This window comes from Helianthus annuus, chromosome 9 (genome assembly GCF_002127325.2).
Source record: "Helianthus annuus cultivar XRQ/B chromosome 9, HanXRQr2.0-SUNRISE, whole genome shotgun sequence".
NCBI lineage: Eukaryota > Viridiplantae > Streptophyta > Magnoliopsida > Asterales > Asteraceae > Helianthus > Helianthus annuus.
Window position 1 is genome coordinate 90,500,324 of NC_035441.2, and position 16,245 is coordinate 90,516,568.

General features: G+C 36.5%; 2 protein-coding genes across 8 annotated transcripts; both read right to left on the reverse strand.

Annotated features, from left to right (window-relative positions):
- Positions 1 to 2,110: 2,110 nt before the first annotated feature.
- LOC110877828 lies at positions 2,111 to 13,651 on the reverse strand. 7 transcript variants are annotated; one of them, XM_035977304.1, is made up of 8 exons: positions 13,467 to 13,651; positions 13,117 to 13,319; positions 12,460 to 12,728; positions 12,230 to 12,324; positions 11,748 to 12,013; positions 11,574 to 11,613; positions 10,815 to 11,064; positions 2,111 to 6,539 (listed from the first exon to the last, which is right to left on the reverse strand). In XM_035977304.1, exon 8 carries the CDS (start codon positions 4,556 to 4,558, stop codon positions 2,732 to 2,734), a length of 1,827 nt encoding a protein of 608 aa, XP_035833197.1. In that variant the 5' UTR covers positions 4,559 to 6,539; positions 10,815 to 11,064; positions 11,574 to 11,613; positions 11,748 to 12,013; positions 12,230 to 12,324; positions 12,460 to 12,728; positions 13,117 to 13,319; positions 13,467 to 13,651; the 3' UTR covers positions 2,111 to 2,731. The 7 variants fall into 7 exon arrangements, 4 of the variants coding, with proteins under 4 accessions (XP_035833197.1, XP_035833198.1, XP_035833196.1 ...); XM_035977305.1 differs by lacking the exon at positions 11,574 to 11,613; XM_035977303.1 differs by having other exon boundaries at positions 11,215 to 12,013.
- LOC118481746 (general transcription factor IIF subunit 1-like) lies at positions 5,096 to 5,758 on the reverse strand. The gene has a single exon (XM_035976974.1). It carries the CDS (start codon positions 5,756 to 5,758, stop codon positions 5,096 to 5,098), a length of 663 nt encoding a protein of 220 aa, XP_035832867.1.
- Positions 13,652 to 16,245: the final 2,594 nt, after the last annotated feature.

Here is a 16,245-nt window from a genome sequence, read left to right on the forward strand (position 1 = left end):
ACTGAGAGGATCCTTGAACATGAGAGGATCCTTGGACCTGAGAGGATCCTTGAACCTACGAGGATCCTTGAATCTGAGAGGATCCTTGAACCTGAGAGGATCCTTGAACCTGCGAGGATCCTTGAACCTGAGAGGATCCTTGAACCTGCGAGGATCCTTGAATCGGCCAGAACCCTTGTATCTGCTGCGCTCCCAAGTATCCTCCTGAGCTACCGAAGGATCCTATATGCTGAGGGAGGGATCCTGCTGGTTGGAAGTATGATCCCGATGCCTGAGTCATTGCTGATGATCCATAGTGCACTCCTTTTGGTCCTCCCACATATTGAACGTCTGGAACCACTGAAGGCTGAGAAGTCATGACCGGAGTATCGAAATTCAAAGATCTGGGCATTAATGGGGAATGATCCTCTGCCGATCTCTTATGTTTCTTGATATCTCCAGTTTCTCTGAGAATCCTCTCATTGGTCTTATCCTGCTATTATATATGCTCCTTCATCTGCAAAATTAAAGTAAACAAGTCACTTGTAGTAGGAGTATAAGAAGCAGAAGAAGTTGGAGGTTTTGAGAAAATGGGAGTTGGTTTCTTCTCGGCATTTTTCTGAGATCCAGAAGGTGGTGGAGGCAAAGGTGGAATGCCCTGGGATGAATTGGCTGCAGACATCGCAGTGGAAGTGTTCTTTGATGATGAAGCCATCTGCTTGGATGCAACGAACCAAAATGATCACAAAGAGAAGAATTTCTTAGGAATGAAGCACCAATTGCCCCACGGTGGGCGCCAAACTGTTTTGGTCAAAAATCAAGCTAAGACAATCTAACCAAACTTTCTGTAGTGAGGTATGATGCTTGAATTCAAGAATAATAATAAGGATCACTCAGAAATGAAATGCACAAGTGACACAAAGATTTATACGAGGAAAAAGCCCTTGATCAATGAATGATCTCCGGCATAAAAAACCTCGGGTGATGGAAACTACCGATCACCAACTGAAATTAAACAATAAACGTGTTACAACTTTGGATTATAGCGAGCTAAGTACAAGGATCACTATAGTGTATTGTGTAAAAATGTGTGAAATTGCTTAGTGTTTTGCCGAGAGCTGGTGAGAGCAGTTGTATGAGTGTGTGTGTGTAGCCAAAAATAGCAAGTGTTTTCTAATTAGCTCGCTACCCCTTTTGTAAATAGAAGATATCTACACTAACTAACATTCCGCAAATCATGCAAGTCTTCCACGACTCCATAACGTCCACTTCCAGCCAAGCACGTGCGGAATAAACATGGAATATTCTCCAGGAACGTCGCCAAGACCAAGTTCAAGCTAGTACTCCTGCAAAACAATACCATATTCGAAGTAGACAATCATTAGTATAAGGATCCTTAGGATGATCCATGATCCTGATCCTGAATCACTTCTGAGGATCACTAGTTGACACTGAAGTAAGGATCACCAAACCCCACAATAATTAAGGATCACGGGTCATTTAGAAATCCTCCCCTAACAGTTACCACAATCCCCTTCGTGTATATCCTGAAGCACTTCTTTAGTTTCGGGATCCTCCAAGCACCTCAGATATGGTCCTGCAAGAGATTTCTTATACAAAAAATTATTTATAATAGTGAATCGTGATACTTTCATTCTAAAGGCCTTGGGGTTCTCATCCTTTGGGATGTGTCCTTCCTTGATATATCTCATGATTGGAGCCGTCCATAACTTAGGATCCTCCTCAGGATATTCATCATCAGGATCCTGGATACTTACTACTTCCTTATCCTAAGATCTGAGAAGATCCACTGCGGGATATAGGATATGTAGTATTGGTATTTGGGTTCCCTCAGGTATCCTGTCTGATGATCCTAGATTTGCCAAGGCATCTGCTTCAGCATTATCCTCTCTTGGTACCTGTTCAAGTGTAAAAACATCGAAATATCCTGCTATTTTTTTGAGAATTTCGAGATACTTGATTAACTTCTCACCTTTAACTGCATAGGTCCCATTAAAATGATTTGTAATTAACAAGGAATCAACAAATACTTGTAAACTTTTAACATTCATATTCTTGGCTAACTCTAATCCTGCAATCAAAGCTTCATATTCTGCTTCATTATTAATGGCAGGAAACTCACACCTAATAGCCTGGGGTAATATGTCCCCCTGTCGCAATTTTAGTAGTATACCCAATCCTACACCTCTAACATTAGATGCACCATCAGTATATAATGTCCAGGATTCTAAATTTTCTCCTAGCTGTTGCCCTTCTAGGTCTACTTGTAGGATCGTTTTGCGACCTATATGAGTCGATCAGAGTCAATACTAAGCTGTTTGAAAGGCGGAAACAGTCAAACAGCTGTGAATCAGTGATAGAAAGGTGTAGAAACAGATATTTATACTTAATACTTGGTTTTCATTGATATTCAACTTGATTACACGGTGAATATTGGGCAGCACTTCGTTACACCTCGACTAATTTCATACCAAATGAAAACCCAAGATGCCATATATATAGGCGACTGATTTCACACGAAATGACACAACTTGATTTCGTGCGAAATAGCAACATGCTATTTCATGCGAAATCACTTCTAATAAACATAAACTTTACATTTTGACATTTTACACCCCTATACAAGCTATTGACATGACCCAGACTTTAGACGTAGGCTATAGACATTATGCACCAACAAACTCCCCCTTGGATATTGCCGGAGTCTTCAGTCAGGTCTTCAGCGCTTTCTTCACAATGATCTAAACTTTTCTTCTCTCGGCTTAGGCTTTTTCAGCAACAACTTCCTAAGCTTCTCATTTTCTTCAACCTTTTTCTTTTCTTCAGCAGCCATCCTTTGAACAACAGTATGCCTTAACATGTTATCTCTTTCTTCATGAGCTTTTCTATCCTTCTCAGCTTTCCTAGCCACTGTCTTCTCAATTTTTCTCCACTTTGACGACCATTTACTTTCAGCATTTATTCCTTTCTGGAAACAGATAGACACAACCTTTTGAAATTGCATCGCTTGCTCTCTATCTTCAGCTTTGAATCCAATCTTGTTAACGAACAAACATTCTATGTCTCTTGCTAAGTAGTTAACCAACCACAAAGGATCATACACAAAGATGTGTCTAACTTCATTCTCAACTCTGTAAGTGATTACCGCCTCAGTGGACAAACAACTGTATACCCAATATAAGAATCCTTTATGAAAATCCTGCTCCATTTTCGGCATAGGAATATTCTTCATCACCCTGGGTTTCTTTATTTGTAAAATAGTCTCTTCATTGCCAGTCACTGGATCAACCCTCTTCACTTTCTTCGGTTGATGTGGCTTCCAGTGCTTAAAGTCTCTAAAAGCTTCAAACTTCATTAACCACCAGGTAGGCATATCATGCTTTCTGACTGGATAATCCAAAGATCTGACTTTAGAAAGCTCTTCCACGTCCCACCAAGGTAGAGACATGATATCCTGTATGTATTGAAAGTATTGTACGCCATATTCTCTCCTGATTGCATAGGCGTTCACCTGTGGCAAGAATCCCCAACTAATAATATCCCCCAGTGACACATCCCTGTCTCTCTTATAAAACTTCAATGGACGTTTGAATTTTCTTTCAGTACTCTTTCTGAACCATTTCTTCCTTTCTTCCTTATGTGCATCTTTCACTGTTCCATCAAAATTCTTATCTTTCAGACATTCTTCAACTTTCCGTCTTAATTCATCAATATTTTCTTGACTGAAAAACTCAACCAATGTTGGAAAGTTTGAAGTGTCTACATTCACATTTTCTTCACCGCTGCAGTCTTCGACTTCAACTCGATCATAGTTATCAGCTTCCTCAACATACTTGTACTGATACTCGGGTTGCTGATTGACATCGAAATCATTCAATTCTTCTTCAAAGTCAAACTTGAAGTTAGGATCATCAATACGTGTCATCTCTATAATATCATTCATAGTGTATGTATGCCTGATTTCTCCTTCCTCAACTTCAGGCTCAAGACGTAAAATCAACTTTTCTCTTTTATCAACGTTTTGATCATCAACGTTCTCCCCCTCACCTGTAGCATCCTCAGGCTCTTCATTCACATCATCATGAAGATAATCATCGACATTCTCTTCATTAGATGCTTCTGTAACTTTAATTCCTGTACCACCTTGATCATCATCATTATTATCATCATCACTATGACTACTAGCAGAGAATACATCGTCTGCATCATCTGTCTTTTCTTCATCAACATCCTCTTCTTCATCATCCTCTTCAACATCTTCCTCATCATCAATAACGTCATCAATTAACACATCCTCTTCAAAAATACCAGAAACGGCAGATATAGGACGAGGATTTTGAACAGGAGATTCAAGTACAGTAGATGTAACAATTGCCTTCTCAGAAACATCAGAAACACCTTCAACACCTTTGCCTTTATTCTTCATCTCAGCATCAATTTCAGCTTGACGTCGAGCTCTAACCTCTTCAACTTCAGTCTCTTCAAATCTCTGCTCAACAGACTTTCCAAGCAAATTTTCTAACACTTTATTCATCATGTATATCTCATGTTCTGTCATTGCTTTAGCAGCTTCCAATTCTTTATTCTTTAACTCGAAGTACTTGTTCTGCTTATCTCTGCGAGACTTTTCTTCTTCCAGCTCTGTAATTCTAACTTTCAGAATATCAATCTCAGCTTGATCAGATTCGATTTTTTTCAACAATGAAGAATTTTCAGCTTCGACTGTCTTTACACGCTTCTCAAGCTTCTTTTCTCGATCTAACAACCTTTTGTTTTCAATCAACACCTTGTCTACTTTCTTTTCCAATCTCTTCACTTGCTCATCATTTGCAAACCCGAAATCTTGAATATCATCAAGAGCAATATTCTCCGGTAGACGTGGAAAATTTCTATATTCAGAAGAACCAGGAGTAGTACGAACATGTGGTTGTGAAGATGGTGGTGTTTGAAAGATTTGTTGCGAAGTAAGAACAGATTGTTCATGAATTTGTGATTGATGTGGTGGTGATAAATGTGGTAGTGATAGATGTGGTGGTGATGGTTGATGTGGTGGTGTAAGCTGCCTTGGTGGTGATTGAATTGGTGATAGTTCAGGTTATGGCTCAGGTGGTGGTGTAGGTGGTTTACTAGGTTCTTGGATTGGTTTCTTTTTTAACAACACTCTTAATCTTTTTGCTGCCTTTGGAGTAACAACTCGCTTTCTTGCACTTGTTTTCTTTCTGCCACCTGAAGATGGAGGTGTCTGAGATTCTATAACCTGCTTAGGAGATGGATTGTATAATTCATCATCTTTATCCTCTCTCCTCTTTCTCTTTAATTGTGTCTCTTTTTCAATCTCAGCTCTAATTCTTGCTGTACGTTCAGTTTCATCAATTTCTTCTTCAGATGAGCTTGATGAACTTTTGTCTACATCGTCACCTTCTTCATCACTAGCTGCTTTTTCTTTTTCAACATTATATTTATTAAGAGATTTCAAAAACTTTGCAGATTCAGGAGACAAATGAACATCTCCTTCAACATTAGCTTCAACTTCAGCTTCAGCTTCATCTTCTTTATCTGATTCATCAATAAGTATAGTTTCAACATTCTTCTTTTGACGCTTTTTCTTTGGTTGAGAAGATGAGCCCTCCTCTACTTGAACTTTAGGAGTTGCTTTTCTGCTCCTCTTTTTCTTCTCTTCCTTTAGAAACCACTCATTTCTTGTTTCTTTGAAGCTTGCAAGAGTTTTCAACTCATCAGCATAACTCTTCTCTTCCATTTCTTTGTCATTTCTCTAATTCTGATGATTGATTGGATCTGGATCTTGATATTTTTTATCTTTGATGAAACTAAAGAATTTAGCTTTTGTTGTTGGCTCCGGATGGTTTGTGTGATATCTTGCTAAAACCTTCAAAGTCTCATTATCCATGTGGAATAGCATCAACAAATCATTGTTTTCATCTTTCTCCAGATCAGGATAAGCATGATCCAACATCATCTGAACAAATCATGGATAAATCCAAGTCTTGCTTTTCGAAGTAATATTCTCTACCATAAAATGGAACACAATCTTTGAAAAGTTATACTTCTTGTTTAACACGAATGTCGTCACCATGCACATTTGATAACCCCGCATCACATCATAACCTCCCTTTCGATGACTTAGAGCATGCAACACTGAGTGTATAAGAAACTTGTTCAGTGGACCATTGTAACCCATCCGCAACATGCAACCTTTGACCATCCTCTCTGGGAACTTTGTCGGAGAATTTTCATCATCCGGAAAGTCTATCACTTCACGTACAAGCTGCTATGTGATGATGATTGGTTTATCTTGGCCGTTCAAGCTTACAATCGAATTTATTGTTTTATTTTCTTCATTATGTGTTGCCTTCTCCCAGAAATGCTGATCGAAATACAAGATGTTGATTTGTTAAAGCTTTCTGTATCGACAACCTCTTCATGAACTCCAGAATACTATTGAATTCAGCAAACTTTGGAATTTTTCCTTCATAAACACAACAGATGTTGTGCAATGGATCGAACTGCACATTAGACACCTGAAAGATATAACAACATACATGTTAAACACTTAGAACAATTTTCAGCACAAATACTTCATTCAAACGAAATCACACATTCACACGGAATGACATTTTCAAACGAAAAGACATTTCATGCGGAATGACTGGTTTCAAACGAAATGAATATACAAACAGAATGACATTTACAAGCGAAATCACAGTTCAAACGGAATAATTGGTCATCGTTTCGTTTGAAATCTCAGTTCATAAACAATTTTTACCAAATCTTATCTGATGATGAAATTAAACTCCTGGATTTGTTATTTAGTGAATTCCGAGCACAAGGATTTGTTTGATTTTCAATTTCGACCACAAAATACACCTAGATCTAAGTCTGAAAGTTCAGATCTATTGACAACATACAAAAATAGACTTCTTAGATCAAATTGATACCCTAAATCAGATCTATATCACATTCCGAGTTCGTTAATGTGTTAATCGGTCATTTTCACCCACAAACAAACCTTAGATCTAAGATTAAAGAATTTTTGTCACTGAAATGGGCAAGATCTCGGCTAGAAACACAAGATTTTGTGATTTCGCATGAAATCGCTTTGACAGAGTGATTGGTGCGAAATAATAGAAATGATGGCTTTAAGCGAAATACGTCTGCTATTTATAGATCAGCCTATTTTGTGCAAAATAGGCACTGAAGCATGTTCAAACGAAATCACTTGATTCAAGCGAAATCAAGTTCAAGCGAAATGGCTATTTCGTGCGAAATAGTCATTTCGTTTGAAATGGCACATTTTCAAAAATTTTCAAACTTTTAACTTTTTGAGATTTTATCGACACACCCAGTTAACCAAGTCCAAGTTAATGACCTTGGTAAACTGTTTAGCCTGCCAAGTCCAAGTTAATGACCTTGGCTGACCAGAATTATGAAGTTTGCTGATTTTTGAATCAATTTTAAGTTCAAGTTAATGAACTTTTGAACTTTCAAGCAATTACCAATCACTTTTTCTCAAACTTCTGCTTACCCAACCCTCATGATCCAGACTTGTTCAGCATATAAGACTTTGAACGTCTGATCCCCAACGTTCGTTGTCGAAAATAAGTTGAAAAACAAATATTTTTGGATTTTTGATATTGATAAGCAATAAACTGTACACACAATATTTTTGTGAGCGTGTTAGGGGATCATATCAGCTGCCGACAAGATACTAGTACCGTTAAGCTTTGATTACATATTCAGCATTAAACAGTTCGCATTGATTGTCGATATACTGATCCTCTTAAGCTTTTACACAATTTTCAATCTGTTCAGGATACTAATTTAGTGTTTTAAGATCTTGACTTTTACGCGTGTACCACCTCAGAATATACTCCCGTATCCAGATCACTAATGATATCTGTAATTGGGTAAATGCGAGGCTATGAGAGCTCAGGCTAGAACTCCCGTTCGTACAGAGAGATGATGGCTCGACTTTTGATGGGTTCCCTTTGGGAATCTTTTTTACAACAACACATGATTAGCATTTTGCAAAGTTTCACCATTTTTATGCTGAGGGGAGGCTTTATGAATAAAGTTGTGCAAAGTATTATACGAGGACTAGGCTATTGCTCCCGCAAAATCAGAAGTCCTGGTATAATACCTCAGATATCATCACGTAAAAAGACCTAGTATGTCAGAAATAGGATCTTTCAAACAAGATTTCAGGGGTTACCTATATATCCTGGAGATATTCCCCACATAAAAGCAAGTTGTGATTTTATGTTTATATCCCGAACAAACCTACTAATTTTGTAAAAACCTATCGATACATCATCAGCGAGACTGATTAACACTTTTAAACAATACAAATCTTTAGCGTACTGCATCTGTCTAGCTGAGGTACTATCATTTCCCCTTTTTACACAAACTCTTTTTCAGATTTTCTATTGTTTTTGGATTTTTGAAATTTTATCATGTTTTTGTACTTTCTGCAAACTTTCTCCCACTAAAAACAAAGACATATTTTTGTGTTTTTGTTTTTATCAAATGCAGAAAATAAACTGTACAAAAACTTGACAACACAACGTGGATCACATCAGATCGCCGTCTACCTCGGCTTCACATTCAACAACCCTCTTAGAAAACAAATTTTTCATCCCATTTAATTTCAAAAGCTAGTTAAATCTCTTTTTATTAAACGGTTTGGTGTAAAAATCAGCTTTCTGTTCATCGGTGTGTATATGTTCGATTCAGATCAATTTCTTCTCGTGACAATCACGGATGAAATGATGTCGAATTTCTATATGCTTTGTTTTAGAATGGTGAACCGGGTTTTTCATTACGTTAATCGTTGCTTCATTGTCCACAAATATAGGCGTGTCCAAGAACTGCAAACCAAAGTCTCTCATCTGCTGTTGGATCCAAAGGATCTGAGAGCAACAGCTGGTGGCTGAGACGTATTCAGCCTCGCATGTAGAGAGAGCGACTGAGGTTTGTTTCTTGCACTGCCAGGTGACTAGTCGAGTTCCAAAGAACTGACAGCCTGCAGTGGTGGACTTAGCATTTTGCTTGCAGCTACCAAAATCCGAATCAGGATAACCTGTGAGAGAAAAGTCACCAGACTTAGGATACCACAAGCCGGTGCTTGGGCAGCCTTTCAAATACCGTAAAATACGTTTCACGATCGTCAAGTGTGACTGGCATGGGCTGGACTGATATCGGGCACATAATCAAGTCGGATACATGATGTCTGGGCGGGAAGCAGTAAGATACAACAAAGGTCCAATTATCAACCGGTAATAAGTCTCTTCTACTTTTTCTCCACTCTCATCTGGGCAAATCCCATGATTCTGAGCCAGGGGGTTGCTGTTGGAGTAAATTCAGACATGTTGAACTTTTCCAGAACATCGTTCACGTATTTGGTTTGATGAATGAAGATTCCTTTGGGCATTTGCTCCACCTGTATCCCTAGGAAGAACTTCATCTCCCCCATCGAACTCATCTCAAACTTTGTCTTCATAACTTTCTCAAAATCTTTACACAAATCGTCATCTGTCAAACCAAAGATGATGTCATCAACATAGATCTGCACGATCAATATATGTCCTGCAACCTCTTCAGTAAACAGAGTGCTATCAACCGTCCCTCTGGTGAACCCGTTGGCCAGCAGATGTTGGGAAAGCGTCTCATACCAGGCTCTCGGGGCCTGGTAAAGTCCGTAAAGCGCTTTGTGGAGAAGATAGAATTTGTTTTTGTGTAGTGGATCAGTGAACCCTGGTGGTTGTCCAACATACACTTCTTCTTTGATTTTGCCATAAAGGAATACAGATTTAACATCTACTTGCAGCATAGGTGCAACCAAACTCTGCAATTCCCAGATTTAGTGAATCACCGCCAATAACACCCCGGTACCTAGATGAGCGATACATAAATTTTCGGCATCAACACCAAAAACCCTTTACATAAAGGTAAAGAGAAGTGTGAGAATAACATTGTAATATCGAGTATCTTTTGGGGTTGGGTACCTTCTTAATATCCCCAATTGCAAAAATTCCAATGCAAAGTTACCCATTCACCATCTACCAGTCAGAAGAACACAAAATAAGTGATAAGTTGACAAACTAAACACATACAGGTAATTATCAAACTTCAAATCAACCAATTAGAATGTTGGGTTTACAATATAATAATCTACAAAAATGCACTCAAACCTACGCGTAAAAATATGTTTTCAAAATCGGGTTAAAAAGCATGTCTTCAACCGGTTAGTGGTGCAAAATTCACAAACCTACTAAAAACCGGTTTTGTTTGTAAAAGCACCAAATCTACAGGACCAATCTGACCCAATCGACCTAGAACGCTCGAGAAGATTTGGATCCAGAAACTCTTGAGAGAGCTGGTTCACCGCTAAAAGCCACGTTGCATGGAACATTAAAACTTGAAAAACCGCAAATTAAGAAAATAGCATCAAAATAGAATAAACAAAGAGCTAAAATTTGATTTTTAAGTTAAATCGAGCACTGAATAACAGACTTAACTTATATAAAAGCTAGCAAGACTTGTCAAAACGTTAGTGTGTAACAATTTAAAGTTTTGAAATGAAAATTTCATGTACCAGATCATGTTTTGCTAAAAAGGAACAATGGTTCAAATTCCATATCAAACATCTGATTAGCATGAAAGAAAAAGGCAAACTTGATAATTATATTTCCTATTGAATATATACCAGAATATCTTTAACGAATAAAACTTGGAACATGTGATCCGAAAAAAATACTAAAACTGAAGAAAACACATAAAATGTTAAAGAAGCTTACAACATCATATTCCTCTTATCTTCAGCCTTCTCCTCCTTCTCTGCCTCAGCTACAGTAACAACAGCAAGCACAACACCACCAGCAACTGCAACACCACCACCACCAGATGGAACGAAACTGAAGCAAACTTTTCCCTTCCCGAAGTAATTAGTTCTACGGTATCTTTACCCTTGCCTTCCTTCAGTAGCAATTCAATTCTATCTTCATCTGCATCAGCTCCATCTGCAGTCTATCCTTCCTTATCTATCCACTGCACCAGAACCAACAGTTCATAGTTAAACACAATTCAACACTACAGGTGTTTGGGATTACCTATTAAAACTTTTTATCCGGTTATAATAAGCAATTTGGAATAAACAACTTCAAACCGCGTGTTGAAAATAACTTTTATTTCACTCACAACTAAACACATAAGAAAGTTTAATTAACCAATCCAAACGCCCTCAAAACATGTTATTTCTGCATCAAAACACAATAAGCAGATAATCAATCCGAATAAGCAGTCGACAAATAGACCATTCCAAACGACAGTTTAGCTAATTTATAACCCAAAATTTTGTATTGAACTTAGTAACTTCAAATCATATTATAACATTACATAATAGAAAAATCACAAAACAACCCCTTTGCCCAAACTCTAAATCAAGTCTATTCAATCAACCAAACACGCTTAGAAAATAGTATCTAAAAACCAATAGACGGTAACAATGAACAATCGACAAACCGGACTGCTGCACTAATGATTGAAATTAAAGTTACCTGTGTTCAGAATGTATATCAGCAATGAAAGGAATCAGACCTGGAGACATACCATAATAGCCGGCATTGTTTTAGTTAGTGTTAATTGCCAAATCCACGACCATACAAATCGACAAACAGAAACTGGATAAAGGCTACGAATGATAATTCAAGAGTGAAGAGACAATGCCCAACCGTCTTTGGTTTCGTAGCGGCACCCGATGAACGACCGAAACTGGATGAAAGGAGCCATCGATCTTATTATGTTCTTGACTACCTGGAATTAACCCCTAATCATCTTCGAGCTCTTCTAAGGTGTCAGCACTGCCTGGGTTCATGACAGAACCCTAGCAACCCAAAACCACTTCCATCTAGTCTTGATTCCGACTGCTACCATAGCTTCTTCATGACCATTGCCACCAAAGGTCACCGATCTTCAGGCTCTTTGAGTTTGGAACAGACTGCAAATATAGCACATTACGCAGCCAAAATCAAGAACTGATAGTTAATGTTTTTTATAACCATACATAACTCATTGAATGAATTCACTTCTCTACATTTTAAAAAAGCAAATAACAAAATTTGAAATAGCCAATTGTGTAACACATTGATTATCATGTGAATATCAAATCACTCAATGCAATGAAATAATTACAGAATTATAAGGGTACATTCACCTAAAGTTCATCAAGGGCCATGAACCTTTCAACATAACTTCTATAAGCAGTAGATTGACCATCAGAAACGACTCATCTTCCCCACATCCAGGTCCCTGGCCATTTTTACAACTTTCATGCTTAATCAGAACAAATATGTGAAAATAAAATTCACCAATAAACACCATTGATGATTAAAAATGTGAAATATAATGAAAAACTTCTTCGAAACTAACAGAATCAAGACTCACCAATACCCCAACCTGACCTGTTCTGAACTGCACAAATATCACCACAACCTCTACCTTGTGACCTGCAACTCAGCCCACCAAAACTGAACCCAAATCGACCCATTTTAAAGGTAAACGGGCCAATATCACCTCTCACATGTGTGTGTGTGTGTGGGGGGGGGGGGTTATGCTGAACAACTACAGTAGTTGTATAAAAAGAGAACTACCCTCCTGGATTTCCTTATACTCTTTCTTCACATATTTTGTTCTTTTAGAATATCTTCATTAATCTACCAGCAATGAACAAACACAAACTGTATTGTTAAATTCTGAGTCATATAACTAATGACAGAATTATGAAATATGACAGTCTTTATTCACTGAGACCTTAATTGGCTTGACAAAGTTGCTTCAAGTAGCATATGTATCTCAGCTAACTTCATTTGACTCATAAGCATCAACTGGTTATTAGTTTAACAACAAAATATCAACAACCCCATTAAACCCAAAACCCCCCAATTCAAAAACTAAAACCCCATCATCTCTAATGAAGCTTTTATGAACCTTAGCTAAAATTAAAACCTCATCATTTACTATAACTTAAAATTTAAAAAAAAATGGTGAAATGAGAGATACGGTACCACACAACACGAATTTCGTTGTCATTCCTTTACTAACCAGATCTACAGCTTTCACCGGATTGGGGTTATGGTCAGAACCCTAGATAGGGCTACCAGAATCTGGTCGATGCTTTAAACCCTAGGTTGGGTCACCAGAATCTGTTGACGCTAACCATTAACACCATACGCTGCAGACCACCACCATCTCTATCGTTGCTAACCACCACCAATTAAAACAGCTGCTTGCATCATCTTCAACTCCTGTAACAAAACAAATGGTACGGATTTCATATTTACAGATCCAAATAATAATTACCTCAACAAAATCGGTTCATATCAAAAGTTTGAAACCTAGATCTACAATATAAAATTCCAATGAATTTGGACAAAATCTAGAAAAGCACTTACTCCGTGACGTTCAAAACCTAGACTTGAGTTTGATTTTGAGAGGACTGTTTGATTTTGAGAGGACTGTATGATTTCCATGAGGAATTGGAGTAGTAGAAACGTGATGGAGAAAAACCCTAGATCCAGATCTGGAATCGCCGGAGAGAGAGAGAGAGAGAGAGAGAGAGAGGAGGGAAGCGGGCATTTTGAAATGATGGTAAATGATGGTAAAACTTGATGTATCCGTGTTTTTTTAGTTGAAGGCTAGAAGTCGAAATGGATGTTTTTTTATGCTTAAAAGACTTGTACATCATGCTTTAAGGGTGTTTTAAGAAAATTTCAATGACCATAAGAAGTCCTTTGGATATGTATTATATATATATATATATATATATATATATATATATATAAATATAGGGTAAGGTTCATACGAGAACCACCTTATTGCGAGAACCGCGAGAACCAATATGAACACAACCTAAAATAGCTAAAAAAACCTAAAAAAACCCTAAAAAAAACCTAACCCCCACCCCCCACCCCCCAAAAACCTAAACCCCCCCCCCCAAAAAAAAACCCTAACCCCCCCCCCCCCAAACTAAATGCTAAAAACTAAAACCCTCAAAAAACCTAACCCCCCCACCCCCCCACCCCACCCCCCCCCCCCCAAAAAAAAACCTAAACCCCCCTCCTCCACCCCCCAAAAACCTAAACCTCCCCCCCCCCAAGCTAAAATGCTAAAAACTAAACCCCCAAAAAACCTAAAAAATCTAAAAAAAAATCAAAAAAAAAGTTAAATTTTTTTTTATTTTTTTACTATTTTTTATGTTCAAATCGCTACTTTTAGTAGCCAAAAAAAATTTTTTTTTTTTTAAAAAAAATTAAAAAATTTTTTTTTTTTGATACTAAAATTAGCGATTTTTATATAAAAAATAGTAAAAAAAATAAAAAAAAAATTTTTGGGTGTTTTTTAGATTTTTTTTAGGTATTACTGTTTGTGTTCACACTGGTTCTCGCGGTTCTCGCAATAAAGGGTGGTTCCTAACGGATCTTTGTCCTATATATATATATATATATATATATATATATATATATATATATATATATATATAGGGTAAGGTTCATGCGAGAACCACCCTTATTGCGAGAACCGCGAGAACCAATGTGAACACAAAATAAAATCTAAAAAAAATCAAAAAAGCACTCAAAAAATTTTTTTTATTTTTTTAATATTTTTTAACAAAAAATCGCTATATTTCGTTCCATAAAAAAAAAAAAAAAAAAAAAAAACTTTTTTTTTCGAGTAACAGTTATCCATGCACTTGTGCATATGTATCATTACTTCAACAAATTCGGTAATACATTATCAGGAATAGACAATTGCACTTTAATTTACAATACCATTAGTAATACACTACTTTTTACATTACCAATATTCAAAATGCACATGTGCATAATTAGGTATAACCATGATATAACGTGTTTTGATACAAAAAGTTTGTGATTTTGAATGGGGAAGTAGACCCATATACATGTTTTTTGGTTAGTTATATCTAGTGGTTGATGGTTTGGTTATAGTTGTCAATTTTTTATGTAATATGTTGATTGGATGGTATAAATGGTGTTTACATACATGTAATAAAGTGAAAATATTGTTAATGGTATTGTATTATGGATGGTAGGAGGTAATGGTATTGTATTATGGATGGTAGGAGGTAATGGTAGTGTATTATAGATGGTATGATAGATGAAAGGGAAAGTGTATTCAAAGTGGTGTATCAAAACACCTTATTTCATGTTGATACATATAATGCACATGTGCATTTCTAATATTGGTAATGTAAAAAGTAGTGTATTACATATGGTAGTGTAAATGAAAGTGCAATTGTCTAATATATGTAATGAATTACGGAATTTGTCAAAGAAATGACAGAAATGCACATGTGCATGCTTGTGTATTATGGATGGAATGATAGATGAAAGAGAAAGTAGTGTACCAAAACACCTTATTTCCTGTTGATACATATAGATGCACATGTGCATTTCTAACATTGGTAATGTAAAAGATAGTGTATTACACGTAGTAGTGTAAATGAAAGTGCAATTGACTATTATTTGTAATGAATTACGGAATTTGACAAAGAAACAACACATATGCACATGTGCATGGATAACTGTTACTCGAAATTTTTTTTTTTTTTTTTTTTGAAAATTTTTTTTTATTTTTTTTATTAACAAAATATAGCGATTTTTTCAAAAAAAATAGTAAAAAATAAAAAAAAAATTTTTTGGGTGTTTTTTAGATTTTTTTAGGAATTACTGTTTGTGTTCACACTGGTTCTCGCGGTTCTCGCAATAAGGGGTGGTTCCTAACGGATCTTTGTCCTATATATATATATGTATATATATACACGACATACACACATGTGCATATAAACATCCAAAAATCCACTTTTCATAAATAAAATCAACCTTTGATCATGCATGCATCAAATTTCTTATAAATCACATCATCAAAATCAACTAATATCAAAACTCAATCTTTAATCCATACACATCCATATTTTCGGCCATATTAACACACACACAAGGTCCATTTTAATTTTTGTATAAAAACCTATTTGTTTTAGATTTCAAGTTTGTGAAATACTCTAAGAATCAAGAGAAACTTCCAACATCAAGAACAACACCAAGAATCAAGAGTATGTTTTAAAAAAGTAATTTTATACCTTCAAGATTCAAGTGAGTTTTTGAAAAGATTTTTGATGTTTTGAAAAGATTCAAGTGAGTTTTTGAAAAGATT